The 17,416-nt window shown below is 38.9% G+C and overlaps 2 protein-coding genes and 1 long non-coding RNA gene across 15 annotated transcripts in view; 2 read left to right on the top strand and 1 right to left on the bottom strand.

The window, feature by feature from the left end:
• The window catches only part of LOC145941795 (uncharacterized), a 75,165-nt gene extending 59,403 nt beyond the window's left edge, over positions 1-15,762 (top strand). For 12 of the 13 annotated variants that reach the window (XM_083048101.1, XM_083048100.1, XM_083048108.1 and 9 more), the window contains 5 exons: positions 10,663-10,870; positions 11,598-11,763; positions 12,457-12,732; positions 13,246-13,652; positions 14,496-15,761. In XM_083048101.1, the coding sequence (XP_082904227.1) occupies positions 10,663-10,870; positions 11,598-11,763; positions 12,457-12,732; positions 13,246-13,652; positions 14,496-14,643 (1,205 nt within the window). In that variant the 3' untranslated portion in view covers positions 14,644-15,761. Of the gene's footprint in view, positions 1-10,160; positions 10,223-10,662; positions 10,871-11,597; positions 11,764-12,456; positions 12,733-13,245; positions 13,653-14,495 lie in introns of all 13 variants that reach the window. The other variant, XM_083048110.1, reaches the window with a different exon arrangement.
• Positions 1-17,416, top strand: part of LOC145941778 (uncharacterized) — a 186,510-nt gene that overhangs the window by 154,746 nt on the left and 14,348 nt on the right. The gene's annotated exons all lie outside the window — the stretch shown is intronic.
• LOC145941782 (uncharacterized) overlaps positions 1-17,416 on the bottom strand; it is a 216,563-nt gene that overhangs the window by 191,494 nt on the left and 7,653 nt on the right. The gene's annotated exons all lie outside the window — the stretch shown is intronic.

Raw genomic sequence — 17,416 nt, 5'->3', positions numbered from 1 at the left:
AACGGGGGAGGAGGGTAGTGATGGTGGTGGTGGTGGTCTTTCTCCTCTCACCATGCAGAGGATGGAATCGATACCTGTTTCTCCTACCAGCCCAACCGAGCCGCCCCTACCAACGTCCACCGCCCTCCGTTGCTCATCTTCGTCGTTCGAGCAGACGGCAGACCGGCCGATCAGCCAAGCCGACCGATCGTGTGTTGGGGGCTCGAGGGAGAAAGTCGAGGAAATAAAAGCATAGCGCGCCTCTCTCTCTCTTCTTCCCCACGTAGTGTCGGCCAACAGCCACGACGTCGCACCTGCGGCACCGTCGCCACCCTTTAGAAAGAGCTTTCTCAGGGATAAGCTCGCTCGCTCGCATCAGCAAGATGTGCTTAATGCATATATTGTAATTGCGCACTAGTTCGTATAGGCTCGACAGCGAGGACTGATTAATTATGCGAGTAAGACGGCGCAATACTAATTATATTTACTGTCAAATTTTTCTGCTGTCAATTTAAATGTCAGTGGGAATTTTTCTCGAACGTAGGGTCGGGGTTTCGAAGAAATTGTCAGTAAGGCACGTCGTCTGCAAATCGAGATGAAAGAATGGATTTTCTACTGACGCGCTAGCAAACGAGAAATAAAAAATAAATAATAATTGAGAACGATATAGATCCAAAAAATCATGTTCAAAATCAGTTCGATCGTCTTCTTTGTTCAATTTTTCACTGAAATTTCGAAGCTTGTTTGCGTTAATTTAATTTCATTTAATTCGATCGATGTACGATAATATCGTCATAAATGATCTCGAAGTAGCCAGAGTATTATTGTCAAGATTTGAATATCGAGGTTTGACGTTTCGCGAGAATGATCGTTATTCGGTGAAGCCGCCTCTCTGTCGGGGATCGGGCTGCGCCCGTCTCTCCCGCGCAGACCACGCGTAATAATTAATTAATTTCCTCGTCATTCGACTATCGATCGAGCGCTTCGCGCGCAGTGGCGCATGTAAGAAAATCCGATGACCGAATTGATCGCGAAGAATGGAAATGAAGTGCAAATATTGGCATGCCGACCGGGCGATAGATCTGCCAGTTTCAGAGAGGAAACGTGACTCTGTCACGAAAGAGCTTGCGTTTAATAGATTTTTCAATTAAAGTGCAATGCGACGCTTGAGAGTTAAAATCGACGATATAATAATAGTGATAATATAAAAAGTTCCACTCCGTTAATTGAAAGCGAAATGTAATCAAATTAACGATTATTACGCTAATTATGATTAATGGAATAATATAATAATAGAAATTTCAGAGTTTTTACGAGGAAATACGCGAGATATCCAAATATTTTGAAAATGATTGAAGTGTCAACTTCTGTGATTAATTGACAATTAATTTTTTCGTTAAAGCACGAAACGAATTATACATTTCGTCGCAACTGACGTTTCACTTAACCGCGTTATTCGTCTCCTTAATGTCTCTGATAACTTCGAACCCAAAGAACCCGAGTAAATCGACGCTTATAATGAGGGTCTGTCTCTGAAAAAGGAAAATCCCAGGGACCAAAGAATGCTCAATTACGTCGCGCCATATATCAGAAATGCTGACTTCTCGAACTGTGTGTTCCACATGCGCGAAATGGCACCTTAGTTAGACGGCAACACCTGCCCGCAATGGCGGTGTAAGCAAGTTAAATCAATGTTCGATTCCGCTGGCAGCTGCCACTTCAATTCGGGTCCGTTTTTGACAGGCGCTTTTGACGTTCGCGTAATATCGTACAAAAATATCGCAATCTGAAATAAATCTCAAAAGACCTCAATAAATATTTTTAATCCCTGTTAATTTTTACGAAGAGCTTTTCTCACTGGGTACGAATTTAAGATAGGAATAAAATTCTTCTTCATCTTATATAATCGGTAAAACGTGTAATCCGTAGACATTTCGTGACGTAAATCGAGGGAGAGAATTCTTTCGCGGAGAAACGTGTCGAGTAACGGAGAGAGCCGCGTAAAATACATTCGCGTATATTCCCAACATCAGTCACACTTTCCGCTAAACTGGGTTAGGAAATGTGCATAGTAGGCACGCCATGCAGTGTGTATAGCACCGACAAGAAACTGCGCTGATCGGAATTGCGTTGCCTCGTTTGAGAGAGAAAGAGATGGAGAGATTGAAGGCAGAAAGGAGAGAGATATATTTTCACTTCTCGGACTCAGACACATTTAAGGAACATCCTTGGCCGCGAGGAATTCGTGAATACAAAATTTGGAGGAGGGAAAAAGCGTTCTCTAACGTTACGACCGAATATGTTCGAGCGTACACACAGGAGGATCTCGGAAAAGATCTCGAGGATGCGCTGGCTGCAGCAGCCGTTACTTCCGGTCGATGGGCATTTATTGCATTGGTGATACATGGGTCCGCGCACATATCTCAATAGCATAATTTAGCGCAGCGGGATCTGTTCAATTGACGATCCACATAGTCTCTCTTTCGGACAATCAAGTTATTCCTTTGATCATTTAATCCTATATGTACGTGACTGATGCAATAATTGATCAATAATATATATATTTTATTTAATTATATAGAGTTATAATATCTCATTTTATTCAATTATATTATATAACATATACATTTTTTTATTTAATTATATATATATATATAATTAAATAAAATAAGGTTGTTTTAATCCCCCATACACGACAGATATAGAATTTATTTCAAAGATAATTTTTTTTATACATTTTAAAGCGTAATTTTCTAAAATGGGTGTCTTCAAATGCAGATATAAAAAAAGTCATGATAATATATTAAAAACATGGAAATATGTGCAAAGTAAATTTGGACGAAAAACAGAAATAAACGCAATATTTCAAACGATATGGATATCAACGATAAATGTGTCAGTCACAAAATAAATAATAAATAACGATAAAAGTTATCTTTGAAAAATATTTTGTAACCTACTAATTAAAAGAGAGCTTATTTTTTTCCGACCGAGTTTGCACGACAGGCTGTAAAATTGTAACGATTCGCGAGACGTGAGAGAGCTCGTTCCATCGAATACAATGGATATTACTACAGTGTTATCCAGAGAACTCGGCAAGTTTCAGGTAAACTGGGCTGAGCTTGAGCTGGCGGAATGGTTTATCGATTCCAACCCTTGTCCTCTTTATCCTTTATTTTCTTTACTTCGTCATGCACATGCATGCACACACATGGGTGCACGCATACATGCATACCGGTGCACTACCCGGAGTCACAGTTGGTTTACGTTCGAATTAACAGTCCGTGTTTTATAATCTTCGCTCCTAAATCTTTTTCATTGGATACACCACGTATCGCACAGTGTCGCGCATGGTCGCGTGCGACGAAAAAAATAATATATTACCATTTTTCTCGGGAGATTAACCATCTCCCTGATTCGATGCAAAGGTTTCATATACGATCCCGATTTAATTCCAGAAGATTTATTCATTCGCGCGCGCGGGTCTCTAATTTTTCGATTGATTATTATCGCCTACATCCTTATTGCTTGGAGCATCCCTTTTCTCTCTCTCTCTCTTTCTCCGAAAACGAGATTTTTATTTTTATCGATATAAATCTATGTTTCTCGCGTATCAAATAAATCCCGCCAGTTGATTCCCGGATCGTCGGATTCACGACAGCTGGTTCTCGTTTGATTAATGATTTCGCCATTTCTCGCAGAATATCATAACGTTTCGACTCGAACGTTAAAGGTGTCGCGCGTTTCGGTTGAGCGAGGCTTGCTTTGGCAGGGTGGTTTATTGATTCTGTCCCTTTTCCTCTTTACTCCCTGCCCCTTTACCCGTGTTTTGCACACGCTTTGCACATAACCCGGAATGTTACGAGATCGCTGACGTACTCGTTACCAAATTTTCGCGCGTCGACCCAGCTGCTCGACGTTTCCAAGGGAACGCTTGTCGGTTCGTCTCGACGATTATTATTCGAAAATATATATTACCAGTCGCGTATAATGACCATGAGTCGCTGAAAATATTTTCCCCCCAAGTCGATAGCTCTGTCCTTTTCTACCTCTATCTTTTTTTCCTCTCGTCTCGCGTGAGTATATTTTATATATTTTATTCCGAGAAAATTTTAGAAAAAGAGAGAATATTTCTATATTATATTATTATTATATTTTTTTATTTGGTTAAACTGACAATTTCTTACTTACGATTAAAATATGTCTTCCGTAAAACCTCAAATTTGAATTATATATTTGTATATATTTCTGATATGTTATTATTATAAAATATATTTAGTTAATTATAACTTATAATAATTATTATTAAAATATATTTAATTAGTTACAATATATCATTATTAGAATTTTTAACCGCATCACACATTCCGCGCAAATTAGTCTTCGTGACCTTCGTAACAAAATAATGAAGCTTCATATATGACAACAATCCGCATCTCCGTATGAGACGTAATTAAAAATCCTCTGCATTTGATGAATAATTTGTTTTTGATGGCTCTCAATTCCTTTTGATGGCGAGCACCGATGCATCGTGATATTGAGCTAATTAGGATTATTTTTTTAGATGTGAATTGATACTTTTTCACAAGAGCGTGCGAGAATCTATTTTAATATATATATCATAACAGAAAGAATACACAGAAAGAATATACAGAAAGAATACACAGAAAGAATTTTCTCTTAGAATTTATCCTGAAAATAATGGTAATCGTGGGACAATATGGTATGGAAAGAATTTTATGAGAATTTCTCTGATTAATATTTATCACAATAAAAATAATATCTATCACAATAAAATATAAAATATGTTATTATAGATATTATTTTTATTGTAATAAATATTAATCAGAGAAATTCTCATAAAATTCTTTCCATACCATATTGTCCCACGATTACCATGATTTTCGGGGTAAATTCTAAGAGAAAATTCTCTCTGTGTATAGATAAGCGAAAACGTCGAATCTCTATTAAAGCCTCTAAAGGCTATTCGGCTGATTTTGCATTTTTGGATTCACTAGCACTGAAAAGATTAACGAATCCGCAAACGAAACGATACCGTCGTCTTAAATGCCACTGAGACTCAACTTTCAAGGCTTGGAAATAACTCGAGTGTGATCGTTTTGATATCGCGAAATTCTCTGCAAAAGGACCCGGATAGAGATTATTTGAGTTCTCAAGGTATTTATAAATCCTCCAAGCTGGATTCCGCGGTGTTAAGCGGGTCGTTTCCGCGAGACGACGAGGAGAAATCGCGGAACAGGACAAATCCGTCCACCGATTTGATCTGTTATAGTTCTCTCTCTCTCACACACACAATCCGGGAGTATTTCGCTATTCAAATAGTCCTGTGTACGGTCGTCGGGAGAGGCAAGCCGTCTATATTATAATCCGCGAGGCAGCGGCGAAATCAGTGGAACTGGTCTGACATTCAACAGGCCTCAAACCAGTGACCCAAATCCGCGCTCTTGGGAGACGAACGCTTTTCAGGGATCGAATTATCGGCACGCGGATCTCTCTTTCTCCCTCTCTCTTTCTTTCCAATATTCTTTTAACTTTTTTGCTCTCATATTGGTAGAAATAATCGGATATGTAAACGCGGTCCGATATATCGACAAAAGCATTGAGATTTTGTCAAAGTAATAGAGTGAGCTAGGATACTTTTTATACATGTACTATATTAGAAAAAAACTTTGGCGACGATCTTTCAATCGGCCGTGTATCAATGGAGTCTGATCAAGTTTTAAATAACGTGAGAAATGTGTTGCACGTATTTTCTTCTTGATAGTAACATGTGTTGAGAATGCCGGATATTTTTTATGTAATGAAATTTTAATTATATATTTATATTTTATAATTATTTATTTAACTTATTTTAATTATTTTTAATTTTGGTTGAAAAACTCTATTATTTTTTATCGCAGCGCGCATTTAATCCATAGATATCCAAATCATATATCATGTTACTGGATATAACGCTCAACACGCTCTTAAAACGTTGACACATGATAATTTAAAACTTCGGATAACATTTCTGATAAAGGAAATGTTTGCTTTTTCAAGATATGAATTATGATAAGTTGTTGACTGACGTGGAGCTTGATATTAAAATGTGTGAGACCAAAGATAAATTTATACAATGTGTAAAAATTATGATATATGTGACATGCAAATGGTGTGAAGCATTCTTCTATCCTTTTATTATACCTTAGTAGAACAAGGCTTCTTTTTTTTTAAATGAAGACATACTTTCGTGAAATTGCTTAAGAGAAATTTATTTTTAAACGATAAGAGATACAACGCGGAACGTTGCATAGGATCGCACTTGGGTTTGGTAAAGATTTTGTTACAGACGTATCTCTCGCGACTGGAAAATTCGCGCGCGATACGACTGCAAAATCGCCGAAACGAAGTTAACCCAAATCCATACATATCGTAACACGGTGTTTTCGAAGGGGACGAATTATCGGACGACCCATTTTCGCCCAATGTCGCGCCAAAGCCCTTTTTTGACCGTTTGCCGACGTGGAAATATGATAACGCTGTTCCGCCAGGCGTCAAAGAGGAAAAATGGCGTTCGCTGAATGTCGATAAGACTCGCTTACCCTTTTGCGAAAAAACGCTCCCTCTCTCCCGATTCCCTCTCTTTGCCTATCTCTGTATCTTTGTCTCTTCGCACAGCGGTGTTTTACGTGTCAACGCGGCAATTTCGCGGAATATTTAAAAGTTATCCGCGCACACACATCTCTCCTAACTTTCTTTCACCTGGACCAAGTTTTCGGACGTCGATACGCCTCGGACGTCGCTCGCGAAAGTTAAGCGCCGCACAAATTTTCAGAAAGTTACCCATGCGATTCTTCACGAAAGAGACCTTTGGTACACGCAACTTTTCGTAAAAGTTCTATCTCTTTTTTCGCGAATAAAATTTTATTCAAGTGTTTATTCAAAAAAGAAATTTATACTCAAATAATGCTTCCCTCAACTCTACTGAATGAATAAATACGCGCGTAAGAGATTAAATTGACATGACTGCTTCCGCAATTAAAAAATGTATTATACGTGTTACGTCGTAGAATTATAATCTTCCAGCGAAATGGAAGTTTTAAGACTACTTCAGCGTCGAAAAATTTATCAGCAAGCGACGAGGGAATATTAAGATAAAGAAAAAAATAAACAGAGACAATTCAACTTTTCTCCAATTTAATTTAAATGATGTTGCCGTGCGCGCTCTGTACATAAAATTATCCTTGCCAATGCAATCTAATCCTCTCTAGTGTTGGCAATTCTCTCCATCTCTCAGTGTGTAGGGGAATAATTATCCAAATTTTATTTAATTAAATTCAAGACCTGAGAATATCCTCTCTCGCCAGGGGCAGGAATGAGACTGCTTTCATATTCACCGGAGATTTTTAAAATGAAACTCGGGCAAGCATCTTTAGCCGCGATTTCATCGCGGAACAAGCTGGTAATCGCGGAACGAGCGGTGAATTTTAAACCACGATCGGACGAAATAATTCTCGAAAATGTCCGCGGAATCACTTCGAACTGTCGTTAAAGATGCGAAAAAAACGAGGAGTTGGGAGAGATTAGCCTACTTGAAAAAATAATTTTTTCCAAAATTTAAAAAAATTATCTTAAAATATTTTATTAATATAGTTAAATAAAGACGTTTTTACCATAAAATTTTTGTTAAGTCATTTTTTGATATCTCGAACTATACTTTTCGAGATATATCGAAAATAGTAAAAAGCCGCTTTACATATAAATGATACTTTACGTATGAAGGATGGTTTTATCCCTTGGAATTGTTTTTGGACCGCAATTAAAAATTTCTAAATTTATCTATTTATCCTCGCCTGTATTTAAAGTTTCACCAAAATCAGAATTTTCGGATTTGCAAGGTTCTCTCGCCAGTTATGTACATATGTACACTATCTAACATATTATACCCTCCGCTATTCCGCAGACTCTCGAGCCGCATTGTACGCAAATTTAATGCCGCGTAATAGCACATGCGCGCGCGGCAGGATATTCTAGCCCGGGTAATTCCCGTCAAAATTTCATCCAACGATGCAGGTCGCGATCGTTAGAATAACGCATAACGGGTAACGCGTAAGTCGATATATATTGCTCAATCGCTCGTTCGTGCACCGTCGATTCACGCGTGATAAAAGTTGCAACCGCGTTGTTGATTTTACACCGCGCGTGGCATCGCCCCATAGAATTGCCCGGAAAAATAACTTCGTAACTATTCGCCGGATAAAAAATTTAAAAAAAAAAAGTCAATTATAAATGCAAATTATGAACGAAAAATTTATTCCGCTACACGAACCTGCGGCGTGTAAAATACACGAACTCTTCAAGAAATTAATTTTAGAATAATGAAAAATGCATGAACCTTCCAAGAGATGAATTTTCGTATAATAAAGTGCTTACTTCTCATGCTGCCCCCCTCCCCTTCCCTCCATGTTTCTGATATGATCTAACTTTTTTATCTACACATATATTCCAGTTTGGTGTCAATTTTTTCTCGATGAGGAAATATGGGGTAAAAGTATTATTTCGCAAATTTTCAGTTTTTCACATTTAAAAACATCTCTTTGATTAATTCACAAATTAAAAATCTATCGTAAGAGAAGTGAATTTACTTTTTATGTTCTTCTTTGAGGATTAGAAAACATTTAACATAAAATATCGAAAACTAGGAAAAGAAATGTGTGAGTAATATTTCTTTTGACACACATTCTTTTCCACAAAATATATAATTTCAAGTTAATCGAAAAAAAAATTCATGCAACGAAAAATGTCTTGCTAGACCATTTTGGCTGGAACAACCCGGTACATCGAAGCGACAATTACCAACAGGCGATGTAATAATAGAGAGAAAATGTACTCGTTACGGGAAATTTTAACGGAAATAATATCGCGGCTGTAATTTCACGTCGCGCTGCGTAAAACCCTCTTTGTCGGTCGTCTTGTGTGCGGCAAATAGTAAATAGCTCTTGTTACGTGGCGAGAATTCTGTAGGTTGAGACTCTCTAGGGGATTTACCGCGCCGTTAATTTTACGGGGATACGACTGGTGAGAGCACATGGAACAACCTTCTCGAACGTGGAGCATCCACAGGTTGTCGTCTGACCTAACTCGACCTAACCCGAGTGATTAAGGACGTTGAATCAATGGAGGGAGACCAGGCTTCAAGAGCGACGATATCTTCTGTCAAATCGTTATCTACTTATCAAAACATTAGTCAAACGAAAAAGCTTGGCAAATTCCGAATCGAGATGAAATGTTCAGGCTTAACAGCCTGATATTTTTCCTAATGATTTGAAATATCAAACAATATTTCTCCGAATGATTTGAAATATTGAAGTTATCGAGCTATCAACTGCACACTTTTCTCTCGTTAAATTACATCCTTACGTTCTCTTTGAATGAAAGCCAGTCTTTCTCGACAGTCTGCGACTCGACGATCGCGAAAATTGCAAGCAATTGCATCGTAAGAAATAATTAAATCTCTTGTTCTTGTGAAATGAAATTCCGTCCGGCTTTAAAAAAAAATTACTCCAGCTTTTGTAGCGAAATTGTACAAATCGTTTCGACAGATGACGTCGCGTTTCAGAGACAGCAGGACAAATTACACTTGAGAACAAGACGTCAATCTTTTCCTTCAACGTTCCAACCCGCGTTTTGACAAACAGTACTCAACTCAGACACATTTCGTGCTTTTCCGAGCTGCCGAAAAGTTGGACGGTGCAAATGGCAACAAATTTTGGACCTAATAAATTCGTTCAGATGCCGCTTCATCGCTTCTAACCAACTGAAGGTAGGCTCGCGAAGGTGGAATCAATACATGAACCTACAACCGTCTCCACGTACACAATGCTAGCCGGCCAAGCTCGACGAGAGAGAGAGAGAGAAAGAGAGAGGGAGTGAGAGGGAAAGGGAGGAAGAGACAGCAGTTGTACCACTTCCCCATCTTCTCCGTCGACTGTTGCTCAATGCTTGTGTGTGTGTGCGTATATACGATGCTCTCCCTTCTCTTTCCCGCTCTTCTCTCTGCGTCAATTTTTTTCTTTTGCACCTGATCTCGCCTCCTCTTTATTTTCGGAAATAATGCAAAATCCTGCCGGGTGAATTGCCAAAAGCACCCTTTCTGACGGCGCGCCTTCGTTCTGTTCCAGGAAATTCAGCGCCGTCAGTCCATTTTCGAGCCCAGCCAGCGTACATTGGCCGACACAGTTCGGTAAACAACAATTCTCGTTGTGATTTACGGCTTATGCGCTTTTCCTCCCACTATGAAAATATTCAAGCAAGCAGTATTCAGCTCCTTCGAACGCGTTCATTCAACATTTTATTTCCCTTCGTCATCGATTTATCACATCGCCGCATATAATTTATCAAATTAAGAATGAAAAACGGGGCCTTTTATCCCATCTTCCCTATATATGCTTGATTCTCGCAAATACACGCGCAACCACAAATCTCATTTTACGGGAGAATTCTTGTAAACTTTAGGATCGAAGAGAGAGTTTGTCTTTCTCCAAAAACGTACGCAGACAATTTACTAAGACGTCGCGCGTCTCAAACAGAATTTCCAGACAATCAGCATTCACCCCGAATCCGCAAACGTATGTATATCTTTCGTGCGTAAATAACGTAAGCGTGAATCTGTTTGATCTGCAGGAATGGGGAGTGTCGGCAGCAACGTGACAGGGACGACGACGACAGATCCGACGACGTTCCTGCCAGATGCAACGCCGACTCTGAGCGAGCGCGAACAGCTCAAAATCGAATTCTACAAAACGTACGACGTCATGACGGGGGTACGGATCGCCGCGACCCTCGGCGGCTTCTTCAGTTTAATGGTGCTGCTGGTAGTTTACAAGAGCAGGTGATTATCAGTGTCAATATCTCTCGCGCGCGCGAATAATAGCTGTCGCTCCGCTTAAATTTATACGCGACAATTGAATCGTAATTATTTAAAAAATTAATTCTCAGAAACACATTTAATCGAGAAAAATTATTTTTTCATAAATGCTTATAATTGATACATTTTCAACTTTGATACTGCACTGATAAAGTTTTTAATCTTTAATGTTCAATACGTTGATAATTATATATGCCATCAAATATAATTTTGTTTATTTAAAATTAAGAAATAAAATTTTTTGCATATATATATTTTTCTAAATTTTTGTCTATTTAATTATTGATTTTATCTATATATTATTTATTGTTATCTATTTATCGATGTAAAGTGCAATTCATGAAAAAGTCGATTAGTTTAAAAAATATTAACCCTTCAATTCTCATTGTCACCCATGGATGACAGCTTTTTTCTAGATGACATCACCCAATGTGTCACTTATACGTGACACGCTTATTTTTCCTTTGCGGAGAATAAAAATTTTCGAAAATGATTTCTCAATTTAATGTAAAAAATTTTTTTTTAATTTGTAATTTAAGCAGGCATAGAAACTGAAGAGTTAAATAACTTCTCGCACACATACAATATTTTTGTTTGAAAGATAAATTATTATAGACGGTAAATATAATACGTCATGATATTTCCATTAAAGGCATTAAAGGAATTTGAACAAAAGGGATATATTTATCAGGTGCAAAGCGAGCAAACAACTGGAGGACCCGGCATTAACCGCGGCGGCGGAGGCGGCGGTCGCCGAAGCCGAGGCCGAGGAACGAGCACTCGCCGCCGCTCTCGAGGCAATCGCCAGGTTACCACCTAGGCCAGGTCGCGGTCCAAGGAGGTCGTTATGCGTCGAGGTAGACTATAATAGCCTAAATATATGCTCTCTCTCTACATAAAGCTATAACGACTCAAATGAAATAAATATATCTCTCTTACAAAATATAATATAAATAATATAAATAATACACAGAGAATTTTCTCTTGGAATTTACCCTGAAAATCATGGTAATCGTGGGACAAAATGGTATAGAAAAAATTTTATGAGAATTTCTGATTAATATTTATCACAATAAAAATAATATCTATCACAATAAAATATAAAACAAGTCCGCACCTGAATATCGATGGGGTAATATAAGTCCCATATGGCTCATCATAGGCTGCGTGACGCGGGAAGGATGGAGGTATGGCGGAAGGCACACATGTTTGATTAATTTTACTAAAATAGTAAAATCAATCAAATATGTTTTATATTTTATTGTGATAGATATTATTATTTTTATTGTGATAAATATTAATCAGAGAAATTCTCATAAAATTCTTTCCATACCATATTGTCCCACGATTACCATGCATGATTTTCAGGGTAAATTCTGAAAGAAAATTCACTTTGTGTATCTCTCTCTATGTATCTTTCTCTCTCCTTCTCTATCTGAAATCCGCGATATTCTTGAAATTTGTTTGTAATTTACTGATAATTCGTTTTTTTGTCTTTTTTTTTTTTTTGTTAAGCATCGGATAATAAATAGAAACTATGTTTAAACCAGATGAACCAGCCTCATTCACCCGTGGTGGCGCCTCGCTTTGCCTCGGTCGGAGGTGGATACGACGCGTTGCTGGCACCGCCAATCAGGCAACCGAGGTTGGCTCCCCCCGTCGATTACAGAAGATGTAGCTCGGTCACCTGTAGCAGCACTGGAAGTAGTTATCTGGAACGAAGGGGTTCAGCCATGGTGATGCCGTGCCTTCCGCCACCTCCATCTTTCCCGCGTCACGCAGCCTACGATGAGCCATGGGACTTATATTACCCCATCGATATCCAGGTAGACTTGACATTCGCGATCGCGATCCTTTTTAAAATAATCTTAACTCTTCTCTTCGATTATTTTCTTTTCTCAATATTACGAACATTGGAAAATAAATTGCATTTCTTGTCTGCCCTCCCCCCCTCCCCTCTTGGTCTACTCTATAATTATTTTTATAGGAGCTTGTCAATAGCACAGATAATTCGATCAGCTATCCTTAGAATTTTTTCAATTTTTTTAACAATGATAAAGACCGATGCCTAAAAAATCTCCTTTCTGAGCAGACATAAAAAATACTAAAAATAATTAAAGCTAATTTTTTACTAATTACAAATATATATACTTTTATCATGTTATCATGACATTTTTTTGCTAAAAAGGGTATTTTTAAAGGTCATTTGAGTCGCTTTTTACCATCACTTTATCGATTATAAGCCTAACAATAAGAGCAGTTAAATTGTTACGATATCCGTCCGCGTGGCAGGAAATTTACTTTCGACAAAGTTGAAATTGATCTTCCGTTATGATCAGGTAATACAGCCAACTCCGGATTTATCGCCGTGCGGTAGCGAGGTCGGTCTATATGCCGGTGCGGTCGGCAACCTTATGGCGGGGTCGTCGGGCAGACGGGCGCCTTTGGCGTCGATGGGCAGCGTGGACCCGCCCGAACCGGACTCCAGGTCACTCGGCTCCGATTCCGTGTTTCTCAAGAACGAGGACGAGGAGCAGTGCATCGACACGGAGGACGAGGTCTCGGGTTTCTCCACGGACTCGGACGCGCCCGGGCCGAGTTGTCGGCGTTTTCTGCGGGTGCCTTCTAGGAAAAAACGGACCCTCGACAAGTGGGACGGATGCGCGGGCTGCGTGCCCAGACGACGAATCGGTAGCAAACCCTGCCAAGAGTGCTTGACCATCAGTGCCGCCGTCGAAACTTCCAGGTGAATTCTTTCGCGTGTGGATTCTCGAACGGAGAAAAAATTTAAATTTCAACGGGCTAGAAAGAGTCAGACGGTGGTGCGTTAGTTTCAAGAGAAATATTAATATTAATTTTTCATTGAAACTGATTGGTTGTGCACAGTACAAATTTTTCTCGATCCGATCCTGATAAGTTATTAAATTAAATCTCAATTCGAGATTTTTATTTTAATAAACTCCTTTGACCTTCCGGACTTTTTTCTCGCCTACGCTTCTAGGGGAGTTTATTAAAATAAAAATCTCGAATTGTGATTTAATTTAATTACTTCGTATCGAGCCAAAAAAAGTGCCCTGTGCACAACTAATCAGTTTTGAAGAAAAATTAATTTTTCCAAATAAAAAATTTTCCTTGAAATTGATGCACTACTATCCGCGTCTGGTTCTTTCTAGTTCGGTGAAATTTAACTTTACTATAATTTTTAAGAGAGGTAATTTTTTTGTAGAATTTGTAGAATTTTGTAGAATTGTCGTGTATTCAAATTCGAGCGAAAACGATTGAACTTTACTATGTTACGTAATTAATGATAACGGACTCATGTAATTATCGATAATCACGGGCCTTATTTTTATCTGCTTCAGTTTCTATGTAGCTACAATAAATTGTATTCTTCTTCTTTCTTTTTTTAACTATCTAAATTTCAAATAAATCTTTTTCATTTTTATTAATAATTAGAAGAAAATGTTTCGATCTATTCTAGTTTTGATCTAGCTCTATTAATTGTATTATCTTCTCTCTTGTTTCGCAATTTTACATCGAATATAGCTTTCTTTTTTTTTTTCATTAATCAATAAACTTTTTCTAACAGATCGCAACCAGCCTCAACGACGACTAGTAGCAGTCAGAGTAGCGTGGAATCTCCACCGTGTTCACCGCCGATCGAGCTAAAGCATAGACCACCACCAGCGCCAGTGTCATCAATCCCGCCAATATGGTCCCAAGAAACGCTCTTTTAGGATGCGTTTTTCATAGTGAGCAATGTCCTTCGACCTGTTTTTACCGAGACCCGGAGCTCTAAATCCAGAATGTCGATATCCGAGGAAATCATTTGCCCGAAAACATGAGCCTTAGCGCTTCATCCGATTCGCCCTATCATGTTCGCCAGCAATCTCTCTCTTCGATTCTTTCATCGCCATTAAATTATATTTTAACGGTGGAATCCATCAACTATATATAACGCAACGATCGTCGATATTAAGTTGTTACCTAAATTTCTGACGCGGCAAAATTAAAAACAAGCACTGTACTATTGGATATTGTAAGAGAAAAAAGGAATGCAACGAAGAGGAAGCAAGAGAGTTAACCAGTGATGGGGGAAGAACGGAGGAGAGGAACATGAGACATGTGGAAGAACGACGGGAAGCATTTTCGCTCGCGGAGAAATATCGGAGATTTTCGATATTACGGCGACGAGACTCCGGAACCGGAGCAAACCCATCTTAAGGCGGTCGGGATCGAAACGAATTTCACGTCGACTGTATAGTCGACTCTTCGTGGCAAGTAGTCGGAACTCGGAGCAGATTATTCGCCGGTTTTCGAAGAAACGCGCGTCTCCAGCCCGCAGCGAGAAGACGTTCGCAAAGTCTACCCAAGATTTCACTATCTGTCGACGTATCTCAAAGACGTTTGTCTACTTTCCAAGTTGACGAATAATTGCGTATATACAATCAGGTTTATCTGAATTTCAGTTTAATTACATGGACTCGTAGGATCACCAACATAGATTTATCTGGAATCGTACTTCATCGCGATCGCATTTACTCGAGAAGAGGATCGGGGGGTTTCGTTATTTTCCTCAGCCGCATCTCCCAAGCATTATTTCGAGACACACGTCGGCGCACATTCGTGATCCATTTAACAACGAAAGCAAGCAAATGCACTTCCTCGCTTGGACATTCCAATTGGCGTCCGCGACGCCGATCGAAAGAAATCGCACAGATAGAGAATTTTCTCTTAGAATTTACCCTGAAAATCGTGGTAATTGTGGGACAATATGCGGTATGGAAATAATTTTATGAGAATTTCATTGATTAATATTTATCACAATAAAAATAATAATATCTATTACAATAAAATATAAAATTTGTTTGATTAATTTTACCAAGCAGTTTAGTAAAAATATCAAATATGTTTTATATTTTGATAGATATTATTATTTTTGATAGATATTATTATTTTTATTGTGATAAATATTAATCAGAATTCTCATAAAATTCTTTCCATACCATATTGTCCCACGATTACCATGATTTTCAGGGTAAATTCTAACAGGAAATTCTCTCATTGTCAGTGCAAGATTTCGAATCTGGGAGATTCAGGGGGAACGCAGGGTGATCTATATACATATATCGCACAAAAAGAAAAAAAATCCTGGAGAAACGAGCGGAGAAACTCGTGTTCCAATCGACTAGGGTGACCAGCGCGCGAAACTCAGGAGAACTGTCAGAGGGAACCGCGACGAGGGAGCACCCGATCGACGGATGTCGCGGGGGGAGATAGGCAATTATTTTTATACAAGCGCGACGATAATCAAGCTCGTTTGGACTGGATCGTGATGCGCTTCTCGCGGAAACAATAAAATGCGCGCGACACTCGATTGTATTACGACGTCGGTGTAACATGTGATTGTCAACGACGCGAGAGAGCGAGCGAGAGAATCGAGAGGCAAGGGAAGGAAGGGAAGCGAGAGAAATGGAAGAGCAGCATCTCTCTTTCCGGATTCGGACCGTTTAAAATCATCGAATCGGCGATTTTCAACGTCATTTTCCCGGCGATTTCATCAAGAATCGGTTCGTCGGTTTTTCGATCCGACCCGTTTTCCCTTTAAACGCGAGAAAAACAAAACGTATTTCTATTGCGTGTAATCTTGTAAGCTCTGTAAGGTTTTGGGTGTACGTGTACGTGTCTATAACCCTCTTGCGTACGATAGATAAACACCGTGCTCGATGGAGGGGAACCGGAAACAGGATGATCGAGATTTCTTTCGCGAGGCGTTTATTTTATTTTATTTACGAGTCACTTTGCAAAAAGTTTTTTTAGCAAATTTCTATCGGGCTAGAATACCGATCGATTGAATATTTCGCAGAAATACCCCGTAATCAGGCCTGTAATATATCAAACCTAGAGAGAAAATTCACTCTGAGGAAAAATTACAGAAAATTGTTTCCGTTCTTCGCACCCGTCAATTCAGTGATATTAGCTCGCGAGAAGCTCGCTCGGGTGTAGAAAATCGAATTTAAAGAAAACAAAAAAATGAAGAAAGAAAAAGAGAGGAGATACAATAAGCGAGACGTCTTTATCGTTGACGAGAATAATTTATATACGTCGCGCGTCTATTTTCGGTAAGAGAAGACAAAATGTAGTTTAATCCGAGAGAGGACCCGTACCCCTCCTATCTCTACATCCTAAAGACTTTACCGCGGGAAGCTAATATTACTGCCGGCGAACCCCCTCCAGGCACATGACAAGATAAATGAATAAAAATCAGAGCAGAAAAAAAAACACAATTTACATAAAAGCAAAAACAAGCGCGTGAGGACTATATTTACCGTTGTTCTAGCCAGATGTTTGTACAGTAGACAAATAAGAGACGAACAACCGACAAGTTATTACAATAAAATGAGAATAAAATGACAAGAGAGAAATATATATATAATGTAACGCAACGCGCCGATGCACGCAGCGCTCTGCGAACGTTATCTTTAGATAGGTGTACATATACGATCGTTT

This window comes from Prenolepis imparis, unplaced genomic scaffold (genome assembly GCF_030444845.1).
Source record: "Prenolepis imparis isolate NDT839.2.m4 unplaced genomic scaffold, iyPreImpa1.0 SCAF_10, whole genome shotgun sequence".
In the NCBI taxonomy this organism is placed as follows: Eukaryota; Metazoa; Arthropoda; class Insecta; order Hymenoptera; family Formicidae; genus Prenolepis; species Prenolepis imparis.
The sequence above is the reverse complement of the archived record's forward strand: the minus strand, read 5'-3'. Positions and strand labels throughout refer to the sequence as shown.